This window comes from Saccopteryx bilineata, chromosome 3 (assembly GCF_036850765.1).
Source record: "Saccopteryx bilineata isolate mSacBil1 chromosome 3, mSacBil1_pri_phased_curated, whole genome shotgun sequence".
In the NCBI taxonomy this organism is placed as follows: Eukaryota; Metazoa; Chordata; class Mammalia; order Chiroptera; family Emballonuridae; genus Saccopteryx; species Saccopteryx bilineata.
This window is the reverse complement of record NC_089492.1, coordinates 26251646-26272680: the sequence shown is the minus strand read 5'-3', so window position 1 is coordinate 26272680 and position 21035 is coordinate 26251646. Positions and strand designations below refer to the sequence as shown.

Below are 21035 nucleotides of genomic sequence, written 5' to 3'. Positions count from 1 at the left end.
GATAAAAATTAAATTATATTTAATTTGATAACACATTTAAGGTCTCTCAATAAACTTACACAATGTTAGACCTGCTGTACTCCTGTTACATTTCCCCCACCTAAGCTGTTCAGTTCATTTAATTATCTACAAGAATCAACATTTTAACTATTAGCCTACACATTCTATAGGTACAGAATGTAGAAACTATATCAATAAACACAGAGAACACGATAAATATTTTTATTTTTAAACACTAAATTGTACATTTTTTTCATATAAAAGACTCAAGCCTGTTTTTAAAAAATTATATTAATAGTATCTTTACGTATTTACAGGAGCAAATTTTCTCTGAATTTTCAGCTTCATTCCATAGCTTTTATAGGATCATAATCTCTCAAATATATTTCCAATATCCTTTTAAAAATAAAAATTCATACAAGATAATTTTATTTAACACATGACCACTTAATAGGTTACAGTATAACTGCCCAGCCCCACAGCTGTCACTGACACTTCTCCCAGTACAGAGAAACCGAGATGTTGGCTTCACTAATTCTCTGTTTTTACCTTTATTAAAAAGAGGTTTCTGGTAGTCAGAACAAATAATCTCTCATTTGTTGCCTGAAAGCCTAAAATAGGATCGCTGGTCTCCAGGCTTGCTACTTGCTGCTTAGCAACCTGCCCGACTTGCCGGCCTTCCTTTCTGTTGTACAGCACCGTGGACATGGGCGTGGGCTGCCGGTAGATGAACACCCGGCGCAGGCACTCACAAAGCGCTGCATAGGAGTAATCTGGAGCACAGGCAAAAAATTTTTTGTCTCTCTTTGATGCTTGGACATAGCCTGCCAAGAAATAGGAGACAAAAGAAAAACTATATATTAAACAAAAGAAGAAAGGTTGTGATTTAACATTTACTATTTTATAATTTTATTATAAACTAAAATGCCTAAAATTCAAGATATACCATAAAGACTCAAACAATGAACCATTAATAGTCACAATCAATTTCTCTCAACTGGTCAAAAATACAGCTTTGACTCTTCAAGAACAAAATAAACAGGGTTTCATCTCTTCAAGAAAGGAACAGCACCATATAATTTTCAGGAATAATTCAAACACTATAAATCTAAATTTTTAAATGTGAAAAACAGGCCAAAATATCTTTAAATGCCAATTTAATAATTAAGTTCATCAGTCACAGATGGGTCATTACACAATCTTTTTTTTTTCTTAAATAAATGGGAAAATGTTTATGGAATACCATTGAAAAGCTATTTCAGGAATGTATTCATAATGCAAGGCCCATTCCAAAAGGTACTAATATGCACAATATGTTCTCGTTATTTCTAGTATTTTTATATACCAATATCAATACCTTAACAAAATTTTGTTGTACTTCAGTTCCCTGAAGTAGAATCCCGACCACTTCAAGCTTGAAATAAAATTCAAGGATGTAATTTTTAAAAACTTCATTAGGATATCCATCAAAAACTAATTAAACTTTGAAAAAAAAAAACCAGTATTACTTTTTTAAATAATTATCTTTACAGATTAAAAAGCTGAAATATAAATTAGGATTTTCAGCTATAAGATGTGAGACAAGGCCCTGGCCAGTTGAGTTGACTCAGTGGTAGAGCACTGGCCTAGTGTGTGAAAGTCCTAGGTTTGAGTTCCAGTAAGGACACACAGGAGAAGCGACCATATGCTTCTCCATCCCACTCCACCACCACCCCCATTCCCTTCCCACAGCCATACTCCAATGGTTTCAGCAAAGTTGGCCCTGAGCACTGAGGATGGCTCCATGGCCTCCACCTCAGGTGCTAAAATAGCTCGGTTGCCGAGCAACAGAGCTAAGGCCCAGCTGGGCAAAGCATTGCCTGGTAGGGGTTTGCCAGGTGGGGCGCATGCAGAAATCTGTCTCTGCCTCCCTGCCTTTCACTTAATAATAATAATAAAAAAAGGATGTGAGACAAAAAATAAAACACTAGTGTAAATTAAGTTCATCAAACAATGAATGAGCAAAGAGGAACCACTGAGCACAGACAGATGAATATTGCCTTTTAATATTAAGCAGGGTTTGAGAAGGAAAAAGAGGATGTAGATTCCTGTTTGAGTGGCTTAGAATTAGTTCTCTGGGCTAATTTTGACAAAATTAATAATGCATATAATATCTTTAGACTACATATTTAGAGTAATGTTGATTTAAGTTAAACTGAAGCATAATCCAACTTTTCCATTCTAAGGGATAAAATGGAGGATCTGAGCGTATGATAAGTATGACTAAGTTTCCTTTTACTGGAAAAGAGGATAGAGAATTAAAAAATAGGAATTATAATAAAAAGGCTAGAAATATGCAAACTACTTACATAATCGAAATTTACTTCAGGTCATAAAAATCAATTTGGAATCTGAATTAGCCAGTTTAGCAGTTATATTACTAACTATAAGGGATAACTAACAAAAGTCTTCTACAGTTAGGGCTGTGCACATACAGCAATCAAAATGCCTAATTTTACTCCCTGTTTCCAGTTTAAAATAACCTTTCAATAAGCAATAACTGACTAATTCATGTAAAAAATTTCTCCCACACAAAACTAATGCATTTTGATATAAAATCAATTATTGCACAAGTCTACAATTTGGCAGTTTAAATTTTCCAAGCCCTAGTTTTAAAACCAGTAGTTTCCCTTTATCCTACAGAATGAATTTGATTTCTGCTTATACGCATTTTCCCTAAGTGTTTTCATTTATAACTGCTCTCTTTGCACTACATCCCGCGGAAGGTGTCTCCTAATGTGCATGACCGTAGAGGCATTCTATGATGGCTTTTGAAGATTACTCTGACAAAACCTAAATACAAGTGCCATGTACAGTACTGTCAAACTCCCTGTTCATATTCTAATACCGCACAGCGTAACTGCAATAAACAAATGATTGATTAGAACATTTCAAGTGTTTAACCACTTTGCTTTCTATTTGCATTGATCTTCTGTACAAGCATAAAAAAAGATTAGTCCTACTGTTCCAAAAGTACTGACATTCATCAACTACACTACAAGCAACCAAATTAGAGTACAAATCAACCCAAATATAATTAGGACAGCTCAAATTTTTTAAAAAGGAAAAAGAAACCAAAAAACCCATAAAAACGACGACTGTAATTTTTGATCTAACGGAAAAGGCTGTAAGAGAGCTGGCTCTCTGTCTACCTAATGCATTGAACGTGGCGATGTGCTCCCACAGCTCGTCCTGTTTGCCGCAGTGTGGCTGCCAGAGCAGCGCGTCCACGTCGTGACGCAGGCAGAAGCAGGGCATTTTCCCGGGGTCCGCTACGACAGAGAAAAGGTACTCGTTGCTTCCGAGATTCACCTGAAATAAAAAGGGACACAAAGTAATATTTACTCAACAAATGATTAAAAATAATGACGATGACAAAAACTGACATACAAACGCTTGATGTCCGCACCTGCTATAAACTTTTAAAACACTTAGCCTGGTTAACTTCAGAAGGCCCTGGGAGAGATGTGCTATCGCTTCCTGCATTTCAAAGCTGAGGAAAGTGATGCACAGGGCAGGTAAGGAACTTGCCCAAGAAGAGCCTGGGAATAAGTCATGAGTTGAGATCTGAACCCAGAGTCTATGTTCTTAACCATGACACTAACCTACCTGTTTTCTGTCAGTAACTAGTTTAAAGCATGATATAAAACACCAATTTATAAGCACAATATTTTTTAAACCACAGAATACAAACACAAAGTTTATAAATGCTAACCTGTAATAATTGTCAAGAATAATGATAGCTACTAGGAATTATGAGCACATTCTATGTCAGACATGTTATAAAGATTAACGTCAACAACCCACAAGGCTGTTAGGATGGTCATTCGGCAGATGAAAGACTATACTTGGAGAGCTTGAGTAACATTCTAGGCTACACAGACAAATCCTAATGCTGAGACCCAAAATCAGATCTGTCGGTTTATAAATATTTACTTCGGTATACTGTTTAATTACAGAATGACTATCAGTAATGTCTATAATGTAGTAAGTTTATTGTAATATTGCCTTACATGGCAAAGGGGACTTTGTAGATGTGACAAAGCTAATGATCTTGAACTGAAGAGATAATCGTGGAACACCTGGATGGGCCCAGTATATTACTAAGGATTCTTGTAAGAAGGAAAGGGGAGGAGACACAGAAGGTGATAAGACAGCAAAGGCAGAGGGATAAGAGCGACAGATAGAAAGAGGCTTTGAAACTGGAAGCTGAGGAATACTGAATTACATTGATTAATATCTGAATGTTGAATCAATCTTGAATTCCCAGAATAAACTCTACTTAGTCATGACATATTATGTTTTTTACTCACTGGATTAGATTTACTAATATTTTGCTGAGGATTTTTGTGTCTATAATCACAAGAGATATTGGTTTCTTTTCTTTTTTCCCATTTTGTTTTCTTGTCATGTCCTTGCCACCAGGGCAATGCTGGCCTCATAAAATAAGGGGGACGTGTTTCTGTCTCTTTTATTTTCGGGAATAGGCTGTACAGAATTAGTATAGTTTCTGTTTCTTCATTTGGCAGCACTCATCTGTGAAGCAACCCAGGTCTGGAGATTTGTCAGCAGGTTAATAATAAATTCAACCTCTTAACAGACATGGGACTACTAGGTTACCTATTTCTTCCTGAGTGAACTATGGTAATGCTTATCTTTCAAGGAGTTTGTCTGTTTCACCTAAATTGTTTTAAAATTTTATTTTTATTTCTGCCCAGTTGCACTGGGTCTTCTTCTGAGCCCTTGGGATGGTAAGACTTAGTGCTCTTCACTCAGCAGCATCAGGATTGTGTTACTTAAGGAAGATAATCCAGGAAGGGCTTCACACTTTGAGCAGCTTTCCTCTGGTCTCCCCCAGTCTTGCAGTCTCCCTTGTCAGGCCCTGGTCAAGGTCCGCAGAGCGGATCTGTGAACCCCAAGGGCACTGCACTTTCTTGCTAGCCCACAGGAGCCCTTCAGCAATTGTTAGCCGAGTTTTTCTTATATGGCAGTCCTTTCTTCTTCCCTTGCTAAAATGAACCAGTTCTCCTATCTCAGCTTTACCTTGGTGGCACCTGTTTTTCCTTAGATTTCAAGCTACTTTGTTGCCCTGTGACCTCAGCTCTCAAATGAATTTATAAAAAGTAATGATCCTAAAGATTATCCAGTCTTTTACTGTTATATTGGGAGTGACGTCTTTCTAGTTTTCTACCTACTAGATAGAATGTCACACTGATGTCATTCAACCATCAAAAAACTATTACCTTCTCTTTATAACGCTCTCCATAAGATTTCGGGCAAATGCATTTTAGTAAGATTCTATTTTAAAAAGGGCTTTAAATATAGTTTTTAGCAATTAATTTACATTCCACAATTTATTCGGAAAACTCATTCTTTGGTAATGTTAAAAAAGTATCCAATGGCCTTAGAAAGAAAACCTCTTCAATCCATAAACCCTTTATCCAATAAAATATAACCCCACATTTCTTTTATTCTCACATTTACTATAGAAAAGGTTATATTTACTTTTGACGTACCGAGACGACTACAACTGAATTATATATTCTGTAGAGAAAAATTTGAAACATAAACTTCAAGTAGTAAATTGACGGTCTTTTTCTTTTCTTTGTAGAACACTAGCAATTAAAAACTTCTGAAGATTAAATGTCAAAGTGAAGATAAACAACCTTTAATCTCTGCTACTACCAAATTAAATTGAGAAGAAGTATTGCGAGACTTTATTCAGAAACCAAAAATCTGTTAGGAGGCCAGATTGAAAATTTAGAAACTCTGTCCCAGGAACTGGGGACAGAGGCTGAGATACACATATTATTATTTCACAACTACCTTATTTAATCTTCTCTTCCTGAGAATTAGGATATAATACCGTTTTATAGAAGAAGAAACTAAAACTCAAGAGATTAAGGGATTTAAGTTAAGATGCTAATACAGGGGTCGGGAACCTTTTTGGCTGAGAGAGCCATGAATGCTACATATTTTAAAATGTAATTCCATGACAGCCATACAACGACCGTGTATGTTACTCATTATCTAATAAAAATTTGGGTGTTGTCCTGGAGGTCAGCTGTGATTGGCTCCAGCCACCCACAACCATGAACATGAGCGGTAGGAAATGAATGGATAATACATGAGAATGTTTGATATTTTTAACGTTACTATTTTTTTTATTAAAGGTTTGTCTGTGAGCCAGATGCAGCCATCAAAAGAGCCACATCTGGCTCGCGAGCCATAGGTTCCTGTCCCTTGTGCTAATAAGTGGTTGCTAGGATTTAAATTAATATGTGCTCCCAAAGCCATGTTCTTAGTCACTGTTACTGCATGCTCTCCCAAAGCCCATTTTCTAGTCGTTATTAAGCATCACCACAGTATGTCTGTGGCTCAGCACTATTTCAGATACGGCAATTCACACATTATAAAATATGTGTATATTCTTTCTGCTTGGTCAGTTAAATAGTGTTGAGAAGTTGTGCATGTGTGGCATGTCTAAAATTGATGTTTATAAACAATGGCAAAGAAGTCTTATAAAATCTTGAGCTGCAATTTTGTTTGAATACCCATTCATATAGTAAAGTACAAAATCAAAGGCGTTGAAACACTGACTAGAGATTAAGCACAGGACGATGCCAAATTTTAGCTAAGTGATGTAAAATGCAATTGGGGAAACACACTTACATTTTTACTTTAATAAAATCTGTAAGAAAAAAAAAAACTATTAGTACTTAATATTTTAAGAGAAAAATTGACAATGTTTTTCATTTTGAAAACTATCTGATTGGATCTTTAGCTGTATATATCATAATTAATATCAAATTTCATTGAGTATTCTAATGGATATATATAAAAAACACAATGGAGGACATATTAGACAACAGAAATATATAAATAAATAAAAATACAAACTGCCATGAGAAAAGGAGAAAGCAGGTGAGATAATGTGGCTCTGTTTGATATAAGTTAGTAAGGGACGGAAGGTAACATGTGAATAGAAGTCTGAATAAAGTCAGGAACTCATAAGGAAAGGCAGAACACTTCAGGTAAAGAGAATTCCAAATGCCAAGGCCTTCAAGGCGAAGCATGTTTAGTAATGAGGAAAAGCATCAAGTCCAGAGTGGCTAGGAAAAGTGAGTGAGGTAGAAAATGAAACACAATTAGTACTGGATTTTAAAGTAGGGGTCTCAGTACTGGTATCACAATCAATTTAATAGATCAGAAAAGATATTTCTATTGTATTTCATTAAAAAGAGTATGAAACAGAGTACTACAATATATCCTATACAATACGGAAAGTACTTTGTGAAAATTTTGTTTCAAATTTGTGTGTGTGTTTATTGTATTTTGATTTACAATATATACACTGCGTCACAGAAAGTTTGAAAGGGGCTTGAAGACCACGGTAGCAATCGTAGACACTATTTTAAATAAGACAGGTAGAAAGCCAGTATAGAACGAAAAGAAATAGAGAAATAACAAAATCTACTAAAACCTTTAAAAGGGTGACTTTGACCTTCACACAAACTACTTATTAATTCAAGGGGAAGATAAAGGTTGGCTAACTGGATGTTCCAAATTAAAGGAGATCAAAGAGACATCACAACTAAATGCAATGTGACATGGGATTGAATCCCAAATCAAGAAAAAAAATAATTATACAGTATTTTCCCTGAGAAATTGGTAAAATATGAAATAGACTCCATACTACATTAAAGTATTGTATCAAAGTTAAATTTCCTGAATTGTACTGTGGTTAAATAAAAAGACTGGGGGTAAAGGACACAGAATGTGCAACTCATCCCTAAACGTTTCAGCCACCAGACAAGGCAGTGGAAAACACAGAAAAAGTAAATGTGGCAAAATGTTAACATCTGCTAAAATCTAAATGAAAGATAGTTATTGGCTAAGCTATATCCCCTGAAAATTTGTATGCTGAACTCCTAACCCTTAGTACTTCAGAATGTGATCATATCTGGAGACAGAAGTTAAATAAGGTCATAGGGTGAGTCCAAATCCATTATCACTTATGTCACTATAAGAGATTAGGACACAGACACATGCAGAGGGAAGACCATGTCAAGACATAGGAGAGACAACAGCCATCCACAGTCAAAGAAAGAGGCTTCAGAAGAAACTAATCATGCTAACCCCTGGGTCTCAGACTTCTAGTCTCCAGAACTGTGAGAAAACAAATTTCTGTTGTTTAAGCCCCCAGTCTATATAATACTGTTAAGGCAGCCCTTGCAGGGAAATTATTATTATCTTAATATCTAATATGGTCAAATTTGATATTTGTCAAAATAAACAAAAAGATTAACTTCCTCAAGGAACTTAACAATGTAAAGGGGTCCTAAGACCAAGAAGCTAGAGAGCCAATGGTTTTTAGATACTTTCTAAAAATATTTTCTGCCTCTATATCTTCTGATCCTATCCTTAATATCTTTTTGAAAAAATTAGTATTGAGTGTATGTCTTTTCAATCAACATTTAAAACGACATTAACCTAAAATAATTATTTCCTTTGTAACTTCTCTGCCTGCTTCCTGTATTAATGATATTACAAATCACACATCTTCTTTACAGCTGTTTCAATTTCATGTTTAACAGTATATGATGAACATGATGTTATTTGGGAAACTTGCTGTAATTTAAATTTTTAAAATATCTTACCAGCTTTTGATTACTCAAGTCTGCATTTAATTTAATCATATGGACCAGTATTGTCCAACAGAAATAAAATGCAAGCCACATATATAAACTTAAAATTTTCTAGGAGCTACATTAAAAAGTAAAAAGAAACAAAATTAATTTCAATCATATATTTTATTTAACCAAACATATCCAAACTATTATCACTTCAACATAAACATTCATATAAAAATTATGATTAATATATTTATTTTTCATGCTACTTCAAAACCAGGTTGTGTATTTTACATTTATAGGACACCTCAATTAGAAAAGCCACAGTTCAAGTGCTCAATTCCTACAATGCGATCAGTGGCTAATATTTTACAAAACATACCTAGCACAGCTTTAGATAGAAACAGAAATAATGAGTCTTCAAATACATCCGAATTCTGGTTTGAGCTTTACACCCCAGTGACCACATTTATTACTTTTTTTCTTCAGTTCTGATATTTAATATTTCTATTTTATTGTTCTGCTGCATATATTCATTTAACATTTTATTTCCCAAATGCCAAAGTCTAACTCTGATTTACATTTCTTTCAGGGAATTTTATATTTTGAAAAATCTGTCATTTACAACATAGAGTTCTGACCTTTCTCCTAAACTATAAGGACATATATTGACCTTTCCATGTACAGGTAATTTTTAAATTATTATCCAAGTCTTGACAAATGAAATCAAGAAGAGAAACTGAAGTAGACATTGCAGAAAGACGTACAAACTGTCAATAAAGTACTACATGACTCCTAAAGTGAATGCAGAACTGAAGCCCCAAAACATGATGGCCTCCTTCACTGCTTTCTCCAATGACAAGCCAACTCATACCCTTGCTAGTACAAGGGACATTGGACCAGGTAGATCTTGACTTGCACACAATACACTGATAAACCAAACCTACCGTTAGAAAGATGGTCTTACCACTGACTTATTGGAGCTTTTCAATTTATAGCTAGTTCATCCACCTACACCCAAAAAGCAATGTTTATGCAATTTTACTTCATTAAATCTTCGCCTATATATTTTAAAAAATGACTAATAACAGAAAAATGACACTGCTAATAATTGTAAAAAAAAAAAAAAAAAAAGAAAAGAAAAAGAAAACTCTGGCCTCAAATATAACCCAACTGAAACAGATAAGAATGTTTAGAAGGTTCAGGTTCAAGATGGCAACACAGGAAGATCCTGAACTCGCCTCCTCATGTGAACACACCAAATCTACAGCTACATATTGATCAATTTCTGCTGAGGATAAAAAGAAAGGACACCAAAGCAAGCTACAGAACTCCTACATATCAGGTGAACTAGAAAAAAACCACCCACCTGACAGTCAACCATGATCAGGAAAGAAACCAAAACCTTGAGTTTCTCCCCGTGAGGAGCAATGATTTTAACCCCATATATCAAGTGTCACAACTTTTAAGACTTGCATCTAGGAGATGAGGCCCTAAAACATCTAGCTTTGAAAGTCAATGGGGTTTGCATCCACAAGACCCACAAGGCTATAATGAACTGAGAAATGGTTCTTTAAGGGCTCTCATATGTGGGCTCAAACCCCAAAGCACCACACAGAGGCAGCCAGCTGCAAGGTACCCAGATTTTCTGTGAAAAGCTTATTTGTTCATCTTGAAGCATCAGTGTGAGATACAGGCATCTAATTTAATATACATCTAGGAGCCTACTGAAACACTTTCCAGACAAGCAAAAGCTGAAGGAGCACATCACCACCAGACCAGCCTTACAAGAAATTTAAAGAGAGTTTTCAAGTTGAAATGAAAAGGCACTAAGTAGAAATCTCACCTATAAAGGTAAATATATAATATTCAGAATAACCTAACATTGTAAAGTTGATGGATCACTTATTAAGGGAGTATAAAAACATAAAACTAGTAAAAATAACTGTAAGTACAATAATTTGGGAAGGGCTTTACAATATAAAAAGATGTAAACTGTTGTATCAAAACAAAATGTGAGTGGTAGGTAAGAGAGAAGTGCCGATACAGAACTTGTAAGAGTAAATATTTAATTTTGGTACAGCTTCAACGGCACTTCTGCCTAGCCAGCGGTCCTCTGCCATTCCATCCCATGTGTCTACACAGGCAAGCGCTCATTTCTTTATGTCCTTTGAGTACTGTAATGACCAGCCATTAGTTAAAGAAAGTTAAGTACACAAAAAAGACTAGGAAAGGGTAGTGAGAGAGGAACAGCTGCTCTGTTAGGTGAAGTTCCCATGACACTTTTGAATCTAATTCCATAAACTTTTCCTAGAATATACTTTCCCCTCAACCTCCACAAGACAAAAAAACACATCAGGCCAATTTGGCAGATATTTTCAAGATTTTTGGAGGGGGCTTCTATCAAAGATTTAGAGGTCTAAAAACAAAATAGCAAAAGGCCAAATGGTTCTCTTTTGTATTGTTTTTGCTTGCTCCTAAAGCCCAATACTTCCTGTTTTGGTAGTAAGACTAAACTAATTTCTATATGCAATGCTCTAAATTAGCCACTGATTTACTATGAAGACCCCTCTCACACAAACAACTCTATGAGTCATGTCTTTGTTTATATGTAGTATTATATAATTGTTATGATTCCCCAATGGAAATATATCTAATAAAGTTCTTTTTTTTTAAATAAGTGAGAGGTGGGGATGCAAAGAGACAGACTCCCACATGCGGCCCAACTGGACTCCACCTGGTAAGCCCCCTACCAAGCAATGCTCTGCCTGTCTGGGACCATTGCTCTGTTGCTCAGCAACTGAGCTATTTTAGTGCCTGAGGCAAGGCCATGGAGCCATCCTCAGTGCCCAGGGCCAACTTGCTCAAGCCATTTGAGCCATGGCTGCAGAACTGGGGTGGGGGGGGGAGAGAAAGAGAGAAAGAAAAGGAAGGTGTAGAGAAGCAGATAGTCACTTTTCCTGTGTGCCCTGACTGGGAATCGAACCTAGTACTTCTACAAGCCAGGCTGACGCTCCAATGCTGAGCCAACTGGCCAGGGCCAATAAAGTTCTAAATTAAAAAAAAAAAAAAAAAAAAATCTAAAAAGCTGAGAACCACACTCAAAGCTTTTTAACAGAATAAAATTTTAAGAGGAAAAAAAAATTAACCAATTTATATATTTTTGACATACCAGAGAGAAAATTTTCTATTGAATTAAGGAGTAACATAAAAATTTCAAAATGGAGGGAAAAAACAAGAAAGAGTTTGCTAAGTTTATTACAGGACACACAAAAATATAAGAAATACTAAAACAAATAAAAAATTATTTTAAAAAAAACTATTAAAAGTAATATATGAAACAGTCAACAGTAAAAAAACACAACCAAACAAACAAACAACCCCCCCCAAAAAAACAACCCAGAACAAATTTCTATATTTTTCACACTAGTTAGTAAAGATGAAACAAAAACTGAAGGGGAAGGTAAAAATGAAGTATAAGGGGCAATAACTGCAAACACTACTCATGAGAACATAAAGTAGAAATCAACTTGTCGTGACAGCCTATGACAGGGGTCCCCAAACTTTTTACACAGGGGGCCAGTTCACTGTCCCTCAGACCGTTGGAGGGCCAGACTATAAAAAAAACTATGAACAAATCCCTATGCACACTGCACATATCTTATTTTAAAGTAAAAAAACAAAACGGGAACAAATACAATATTTAAAATAAAGAACAAGTAAATTTAAATCAACAAACTGACCAGTATTTCAATGGGAACTATGCTCCTCTCACTGACCACCAATGAAAGAGGTGCCCCTTCCGGAAGTGCGATGGGGGCCGGATAAATGGCCTCAGGGGGCCGCATGCGGCCTGCGGGCCGTAGTTTGGGGACCCCTAGCCTATGACTTACTCATTTGACTTCTGTAACTCTTTATTAGATAAATACCCCTGAATATAAAAATGTCTTCATATAAAAGGGAGATTTAGGAAAACAGCATCATTATAAATGCAATTCAAAAAAATTATTAAAGATGTATACTGTAACCTATAGAATGACCACTACACACACACACGAACATCAATTATAGTATAATCCAACCATTAAACTAGAGATTGAAATAATGTGAGAACATAAGGAAATGCTAAGTCATAATTCTGCATGAAAAAAGACAAAAATTACTATACATCATAGGGATAACTGTATATAAAAATATGCACAAACAAAAGCCAATTAAAAGATATAAATATGTAACAGTACCAAACCAATATATTTTTAATTGAGGGTGGTGCTATAAAAAATTACCACTTTATGGAGTAATGATCTTTATAGCACAGCCAGTAATTGCTAATCAAGCAATCACTACAAAATATATATAAATATATATTTGTTCAATCAATAATCATTTTATCTAAGTAACTTCTATTTTTTCACAAATTTTTAGAAAAATCATTAAGAACTTACCACATGAGTAGTTTTTAATGTATTGCCATCAAATCTGCATAAACTGGAACTCTCTTCAAAGAAAATATCACATTCTTCTAACTCTTGAGCATTACAAGGGGGTTTTCCTTTATCTGGATTTGGGTTCTTAGATCAAAAAATAAATATAAAAACAAACAATAAGAAAACGGATTTCTTCATATTTAAAAATGTTAATATTACAGCAATAAATAAAAACTAAATTTCAACCTATGACCAATAAAAACTTCATCAACAGACACAGAAATGATAGAATTATGGAATTAGAGAAAAGTATAATGAAATAGCTATTATAAATAAGTTCTATATATTCAAAGGTGTAAAAAAATCATAAACATGTTGAGTGAGAAATGGAAGATATAAAATGGAACAAATTTACCTTCTAGATATGATAATATAGTACCTAAAATGGAAATCAAGATAGAATTGACAGCTTATTAGATTTTGCAGAAGAAAAGACTAATGAGCCTGACACACAATAGAGCCTATCGAAACTGAAACACAAAGAAGTCAAAAAATAAAACAGAACTCGGGTGACCTGTGAGGCGAACGTGATAACCACTACACTACGGAAACAACTGCTTGGGTGACCTGTGGAACACTATCAAATGGACTAATAATGAGTAATTGGTAGGGGGCAGGAAAAATGGAAAAAATTTTAAAGAAATAATGACCCAAAATTTTATAATTTTTTTAAAATTCATTTTAGAAAGCAGAGGAGAAAGAGAGAGAAGGGGAAGAGAAGCAGGAAGCATCAACTCTCATAAGTGCCTTGACCTGGCAAGTCCAGGGTTTCAAACCGGCAACCTTCGAGTTCCAGTCTGACACTTTATCCACTGCACCACTACACGTCAGGAAAAAAATTTCTTTTACAATGGGATGAAAACTTGCATCCTATATAGTCAGTCAAGAAGGTCAAAGCTGGGATGTAGAGCCACCTAGTGGTGGTTGTCTGAGACAGCCTATAATGGAAACAATTCTGGTGGTTGTGGCTTGCTGAGACTGCAATTAGCTGGAACCATTTGTCACAGTGACCCAAGAAGATATATATTTGTCCAGCAGAATAAAGAATGCACCTGCCACACTCCTTCCTCCCTTCCCTTTTCAATTACCCACATGTTAGAGACAGGAAGACAAAAATGAAAACTTCAGGACTATCAAGGCAGCCAGTGCTTACAGGTCAAGATTACAGAGAAAAGAGAATAATCAGAGAGAACTCAAGACTGCTGCTTTCCTAAAGCCATAAGTAGAATTTAAAAAGACAGGTGAAAAGCAGCAGATGAGGGAATAAAAAACTGAATTTTGATTTTATTAAAATATTTGAGAAACAAAAATTAGAGATTATACCCACATAGGAGAAGGGAAAGAAAAACTGAGTTTTGATATTATTAAAATGATGGGGAGACAAAAATCAGAGATTATGGCCCACACAGAAGGAGAAGCCCTGGTAAACAACCCAATCTTTCATTTGAGTTTTGCACTAGGAGTAAGAATAAACAAGGTATAAATAAATATGAATAAATATGAGTTGTGTAAAAGACTGAAATCCAGCATCAGGTTAGATCAATCCTTAATGGAATTAAGAAGACATGCTGAAAATCTGGGGGATGCAGCTAAAGTAGTGTTTAGAAGGACATGTATAGCATTAAATCCTTTCATTAGAAAAGAAGGTCAAAAATCAAACATCTAAGCTTTTTTTTAAAAAAAAAAAGAGCAAAATAAATCCAGAGTAAGCAAAAAGGACAAATTCTCAATGTACTATGAATAACAGAAATGTGCTCAATGTGATTAAAAGTATTATCGTACTTAAAGGTGAAATACTCAATTCTTTCTCCCAAAGTCACAAATAAGGCAAGAATATATACTTCCACTATTTACAGTGAAATTGTACAGCCTAAGATAATTAAAAGTATAGTGTAGTAAACTCATAAACCAGTAACATCAATGTTTAATATCACTATCAAGTATTAAGTACTGCACACAATTTTACGTGCTTTACTTTTATGTGTCTGGTAGCGCAGTAGGTTTGTTTATACCAGCATTACCACAGACACCTGAATAAGTCATTGTGCTGCAACCTTACAATGGCTAGGATGGCTATATTTACAATATATACTTTACTATTTATTTCTAATTTACAGTAAATTAGGGGTCTAACCAATGCAATTAGGCAAGAAAAAAATAAAAATAATTGAAAAACACAAAACTGACCAGTTTCAGGTAACAAGATTTTGTTTTGTTTTTCAAAATGTAACAAACACATTGGGATTCATTCATAAGTAACTCATATAGTAACAATATTCACTTGAAATCATCAAGTGTGAGGAGGTAGCAATTATCTATACCCTCAAAACAAGCCCCCACTATCACCATTATTCCCCATAGCCCTATCACAACAAATACTTGCTGAATGAATGAGCACAGGGCAATGCCCTGTGCATGGCTTATTATAACAGGTCTATGAAATCAAGGTTTTATAGTCTTATGTATGAATTCCAGTGATTCCTGAAATTTTTAATTACGGATGGCAAACATGAAACTTGGTTTTTCCATGTGGCCATGTTTTCTTTTGACAGACATTTATTTCAAATATTCTAATCTTTCCTTTCTATCTTAGGGTGTAACTAACTGTATAGTATAAATACTTCATATAGTTTTCTTCATTGCTATAATTTCAGATGGCAGTAAGTCAGACATTTTACACCTGCTGATATAATTTTTGGTGAATAAACATACAACTGAAATGCTGGTGTACTGCTATACAGTATTTGTTCAAATTTTTAACATCTTAAAATTTATCAGGATGGGTATCTAGGCAACAAAATCTCATAGAGAAATAAGTTGTGAATTGTCATCATTACAATGGATTACAATATCAATAAAAAATTAAGTGTACTGAATGAGATTATATATATGCCCCTCGTGATATACTAAGATCATTTAGAAAATTTCAATGGTGATAAGTAGGTTATTAGCAAGGAGGGCAGGAAAATAATGATTTTTGTTCCTGTGAGCATTGGTCAGTCTATAATCTTCTAAAGGAGAATATACATATTCACATATCCATACGTATACACACACACATAGAGTTGTGTTACACAACATTTCAGCTAATGACTGTTTACATATACAATGGTGGTCCCATAAAGCAATAATGGAGCTGAAAAATTCCTACTGCCTAACGACATCCTAGCCATTGTAAGGTTGCAGCACAATGACTTACTCAGGTGTCTGTGGTAATGCTGGTATAAATAAACCTACTGCGCTGCCAGACACATAAAAGTAAAGCACGTAAAACTGTGTGCAGTACTTAATACTTGATAGTGATATTAAACATTGATGTTACTGGTTTATGAGTTTACTACACTATACTTTTAATTATCTTAGACTGTACAATTTCTACGTATAAAAAGTTTGCTATAAAACAGTATGCAACATTAAGCCAGCAGCAGCCTCATGTATCTCATGCTACTGTTCTCTCGATTCATTTTCTCTTGCACTTGATTTAATCTCACATTGATTTGTACAGTAACATGCTGTAGAGGCTTGTAGCCTAGCAGCATTAGGCTATACCACACAGCATAGGTGTGTAGTAGGCTATACCATCTAGGTCTGTGTAAGTGCACTCTATGATATCAGCACCATGATGAACTCACCTAATGAGGCATTTCTCAGAAAGTATCTCTGCTGTTTAATGTGTGTGTGTGTGTGTGTGTAGATACATGCACATCTACCCTACACAACATACGCAATACAAGCACATGTATATATGTATTCAAATAGTGTAAAAAACGGATTTTAGAATTTTAAGCCATAATCAAATACCAGTCAGCAGTACTTAATTTGTGCTTTTTACCTTAGAAAAGCAAAAAATGTTTGAAAACAGTATAATCCTCATATTTCTAATCCTAAGAAAGTCAAACTACTGTTGCAATTTCTTACCAGTTCTTCAGAGGTCAAATGCATCAAACGTTCAGCTATTGCAGCACACTGGGCTGAGTCTCTGATCAATTCCCCTTGTTTATCACCAACCACAAGCTCTGGCCAGGTCACACCTTCATTCTTTTTAATCAAGGAAATCTCCAAGCTAGAAGTTTCAATAAGAAAAGTAATGTTATATTAAACAACTATGCAAATTATACAGCCAATACCAAACAGGAGAATCTTCCATAGAAATTACCCTTCTGGTGTCCAGGAGATGTTTTACCAAATACTGTGTTCATTTTAGTTTTGCATATGATGGAAAATCTATAATCCAAGGGTAAATAATATAGTTAAACAAGAAAGTACCACTGGAAATGGTATGTCAAGTGGCTCTATGAGAAGAGTAATTGGTTGTAGTGTGGATGTGCAATGTGTTACCAAACTCAAGTAACAGAAATACAAGCAGCACATATCCGAGATCGTTCACTAGTGACTGGTAGGGGTGGGCGCATAAAGTTCATTGGAAAGGGCCTCTAACTAAAGATACCTGTAGTGTGGAGCCAGTTAACTCTATTTTCACAAACTAGTAGGCATAATAATATATAATTATTAATCTAAAGATCAGGAAGTTTCAATCAGTACAAATGTTAATTTTTAAAATACAGAGTTTAGAGAACTGATAAGAAATGTAGGAATTAGAAAAAAAACAACTTTGGTAATACAGGAAAAAAAGTTGTTAATATGGTCTGTATTAACCTAACATTTAATTCTGTATATTTAAGCCAGGAAACACAAATTCCAAATGCAATAAAAAGGGCTCATCAGGGAATCCTGAGAATAAGGTCTGATGCAGCAGTAAAGGGAGAGAGGCAACCCAGGACAAACGGTGGACACAGGACAGGGAGTTGCCCATGTGCCTCTTAAATAGGAAGGGCAGTCCCAGGAAGCGGCTTTGCTGTAATGCAGAGAAAGGTAGGGTAGTGGTAGCTATTCCACAGCAAAGCAACCTTTGTCACGTGCCATCTCTGGTACACGTGTGCCATCCCAACCCAGGCCCCGGAACACAACTGCAAGAACACAATAGTAACTATTATCATAATTACCAAATAGAACATATAAACATCAACTATTCTTTTTCAAGGCTGTTATTATCACCACCTCATGAATTAATTACAGCACTTAAAATTTTTTTCAAACTACTAATTTCGAAAGACTATACAAAATATCTTTCTTATGTAATATATTCCTATCAGTAGCAATTTCCTCCAAAAACAATAATGCCCAGGTTTAGTTATATTTTCTAAAGAGAAAGCTAATCCTGAGCATGATGATGATGAACCGTAATGAAAATTTAAAAAAATCACTGAGAGGTTAAGAACTTGCCAAGGTCACAAGCTAGTAAAGCAGTCTGGCTCCTGTCCATGTTCCTCACCACTGCACTATTCTGCCTCTCTGCAAAAATATATGTAAATTACTACTAAAGAACAGCATAAATATAAACATGGTATAAACTACTAAAGAATGTATAAATACTGTTCTTCATCAGCTGCTACCTAAAGAAGTTACAGAAAGTTCATAGTCTCAGATGTAAAAAAATTCTGATCCACCATTAAATTTGCACAATTATTGATACATCTCTACATTTTAATACTGGTATCAATCCTGCCATACAACTCCCCCAAAAAACATAAAACCACACATATAAGAACTGTAGACTAATTATTCTTCCAATGTAAGAGGGAACAATACTTGAAAATGAGATGCAAATAATTTAATCAAGTACAGAAAATCATGTATTTTTAAGACAATGATACTACCTACACATCACTGTTATTACCTTTTGTAACATAAAATAGTAATCAAGTTGAATTTAATGGAAAAACAATACTGGTCTGTGTTCATGTATTAAATGCTGAAACTATCTGCATGAGGTCCAGCTCTTCTTGTAGACCTTTGGTGAGTACTGCTTAACGACTTATATTTAATAAGATGTTCTAGCTGGTTTGCCATATTATAATGCTGCCCTCAAATCTCTCTCTCACACACAAAATATGTTAAATAAAATATGTGGAGAATATATAATGAAAGTAATTTTATTAATCCAAATGATTGAGGCATGAAGTACCTGGGACAACAGATTTGCAAACAGGCATGGCAGTGGGGGCAGAAAATTATAGTTTTATAAGATCCTTAACCTTTGCTTTCCCTTCTTTTACATACTCCTTTTATAGAAGTATAATTTATAGACGAAATTCACTGGGTTTAAGTGTAGAATTCATTGAGTTTGTCAAATGCATATACAAGGAAGATACTGAACCATCCACAAAGTTCCCTTGTGCCCTTTCCACTCAATCCTGACACCTTAGAGGTAACCCCGGTTCTGATTTAAATCACCATAGATTCACTTTGCCAGTTCTAGAACTTCCATATGTGGAATCAAACAGTATGTATTCTTTTGTTTCCGCCTCTTCCACTCCACCTTTCTGAGTCATTTATATTGTTGTGTTTATCAGTAGTTCATTCTTTTTTAATTGCAGAGTAGCATTCAATTCTATGAATAGACCACCACGTGTGTTTATTCTTTTGTCTTTTCATAAATATTGAGCTGTTCCAATTTTTTGGGTTTTATAAATAAAGTTGTTATAAATATACTTTTACAAGTTTGAGGAGAAGGTTGTTTTATTTATTTTTTTATTATTACTATTTTTTGCATTTTTCCGAAGCTGGAAATGGGGAGGCAGTCAGACAGACTCCAGCATGCGCCCCACCGGGATCCACCTGGCATGCCCACCAGGGGGCGATGCTCTGCCCCTCTGGGGCATCGCTCTGTTGCATCCAGAGCCATTCTAGCGCCTGAGGCAGAGACCATAGAGCCATCCCCAGTGCCTGGGCCAACTTTGCTCCAATGGAGCCTCGGCTGCGGGAGGGGAAGAGAGAGACAGAGAGGGAGGAGAGGGAGAGGGGTGGAGAAGCAGATGAGTGCTTCTCCTGTGTGCCCTGGCCGGAAATCGAACCCAGGACTCCTGCACACCAGGCCGATGCTCTACCACTGAGCCAACCGGCCAGGGCTGGGTTACAATGTATTTAAGAAACTGCTTAACAGTTTGTCAAAGTCACTGTATCATTTCCACTCCTACAGGCAATGTACAAGTTGCTGATGCTTCACATCCTTGCCAACATTTGCTATTGTCAAATTCTTTAGTTTCAGCCATGTAATGGTGTCTCATCTAGCTTTAATTTGTGTTTCCCTAATGACTAATAATGATTATTTTTCCATGTGCTTGCTAGGTATTTGTTTATCTTCTTTTGTGACATGTCTCTTTAAGTCATTTGACCATTTTTAAATTGTGTTTTATTATGAATTTGTAGTATGTTTTCTTTATATATTAAGAACATAAGTCCTATGTTTGATGTTATTACTGGGAATACTGTTTCCCAGTCCATGGTTTGCCTCTTTGTTTTCTTACTGATATCCTTATAAGAGAAGAAATTATCCATTTTGATGTACAAAAAAAGCTTTGTTTTGATGAAGTTAAATTTTATTATTTATTTTTTATGTGTCCTGAACACACAATTCAAAAAGAAATATAAATAGCTAATTTGCATAAAAAGTATTCATTATCCACAATTTTCAAAGGAATACAAACCATTCCATTTATAGATATTTATGCTGTCTGTATATTCCTTCACATGTGAAATGATTATATCTTTGTAGATATAATCTACAAAGTAGATTGTAATAACAATTACTGTAGCAAAAGACTAAAAACAATTTACATGTCCAATAGTAGAGGACCAATTTTTTCAAGTGATTATGCAGTTGACAGAGTAGAATTCTATAAGCCATACATACAATAGGATAAAAAAATAATTATGCATCCTTTATGAAAAGCTTTCAAAGATGTATTGTTAAAGTCAACAAAAGCAAGCTGTATAACTGTGTGTAGTGTGTTGAAAACTTTTTTGTTAAAAAAAA

At 35.1% G+C, this 21035-nt stretch overlaps 1 protein-coding gene across 1 annotated transcript in view; it reads right to left on the bottom strand.

Moving 5' to 3' along the window:
* Window positions 1-208: 208 nt before the first annotated feature.
* The window catches only part of NUDCD1 (NudC domain containing 1), a 60886-nt gene continuing 40059 nt past the window's right edge, over window positions 209-21035 (bottom strand). The window contains exons 7-10 of the mRNA XM_066265814.1: window positions 17078-17222; window positions 13118-13243; window positions 3192-3351; window positions 209-824 (exon numbers count right to left, since the gene is read on the bottom strand). Of these exons, the coding sequence (XP_066121911.1) occupies window positions 532-824; window positions 3192-3351; window positions 13118-13243; window positions 17078-17222 (724 nt within the window). The 3' untranslated portion in view covers window positions 209-531. The remainder of the gene's footprint in view (window positions 825-3191; window positions 3352-13117; window positions 13244-17077; window positions 17223-21035) is intronic.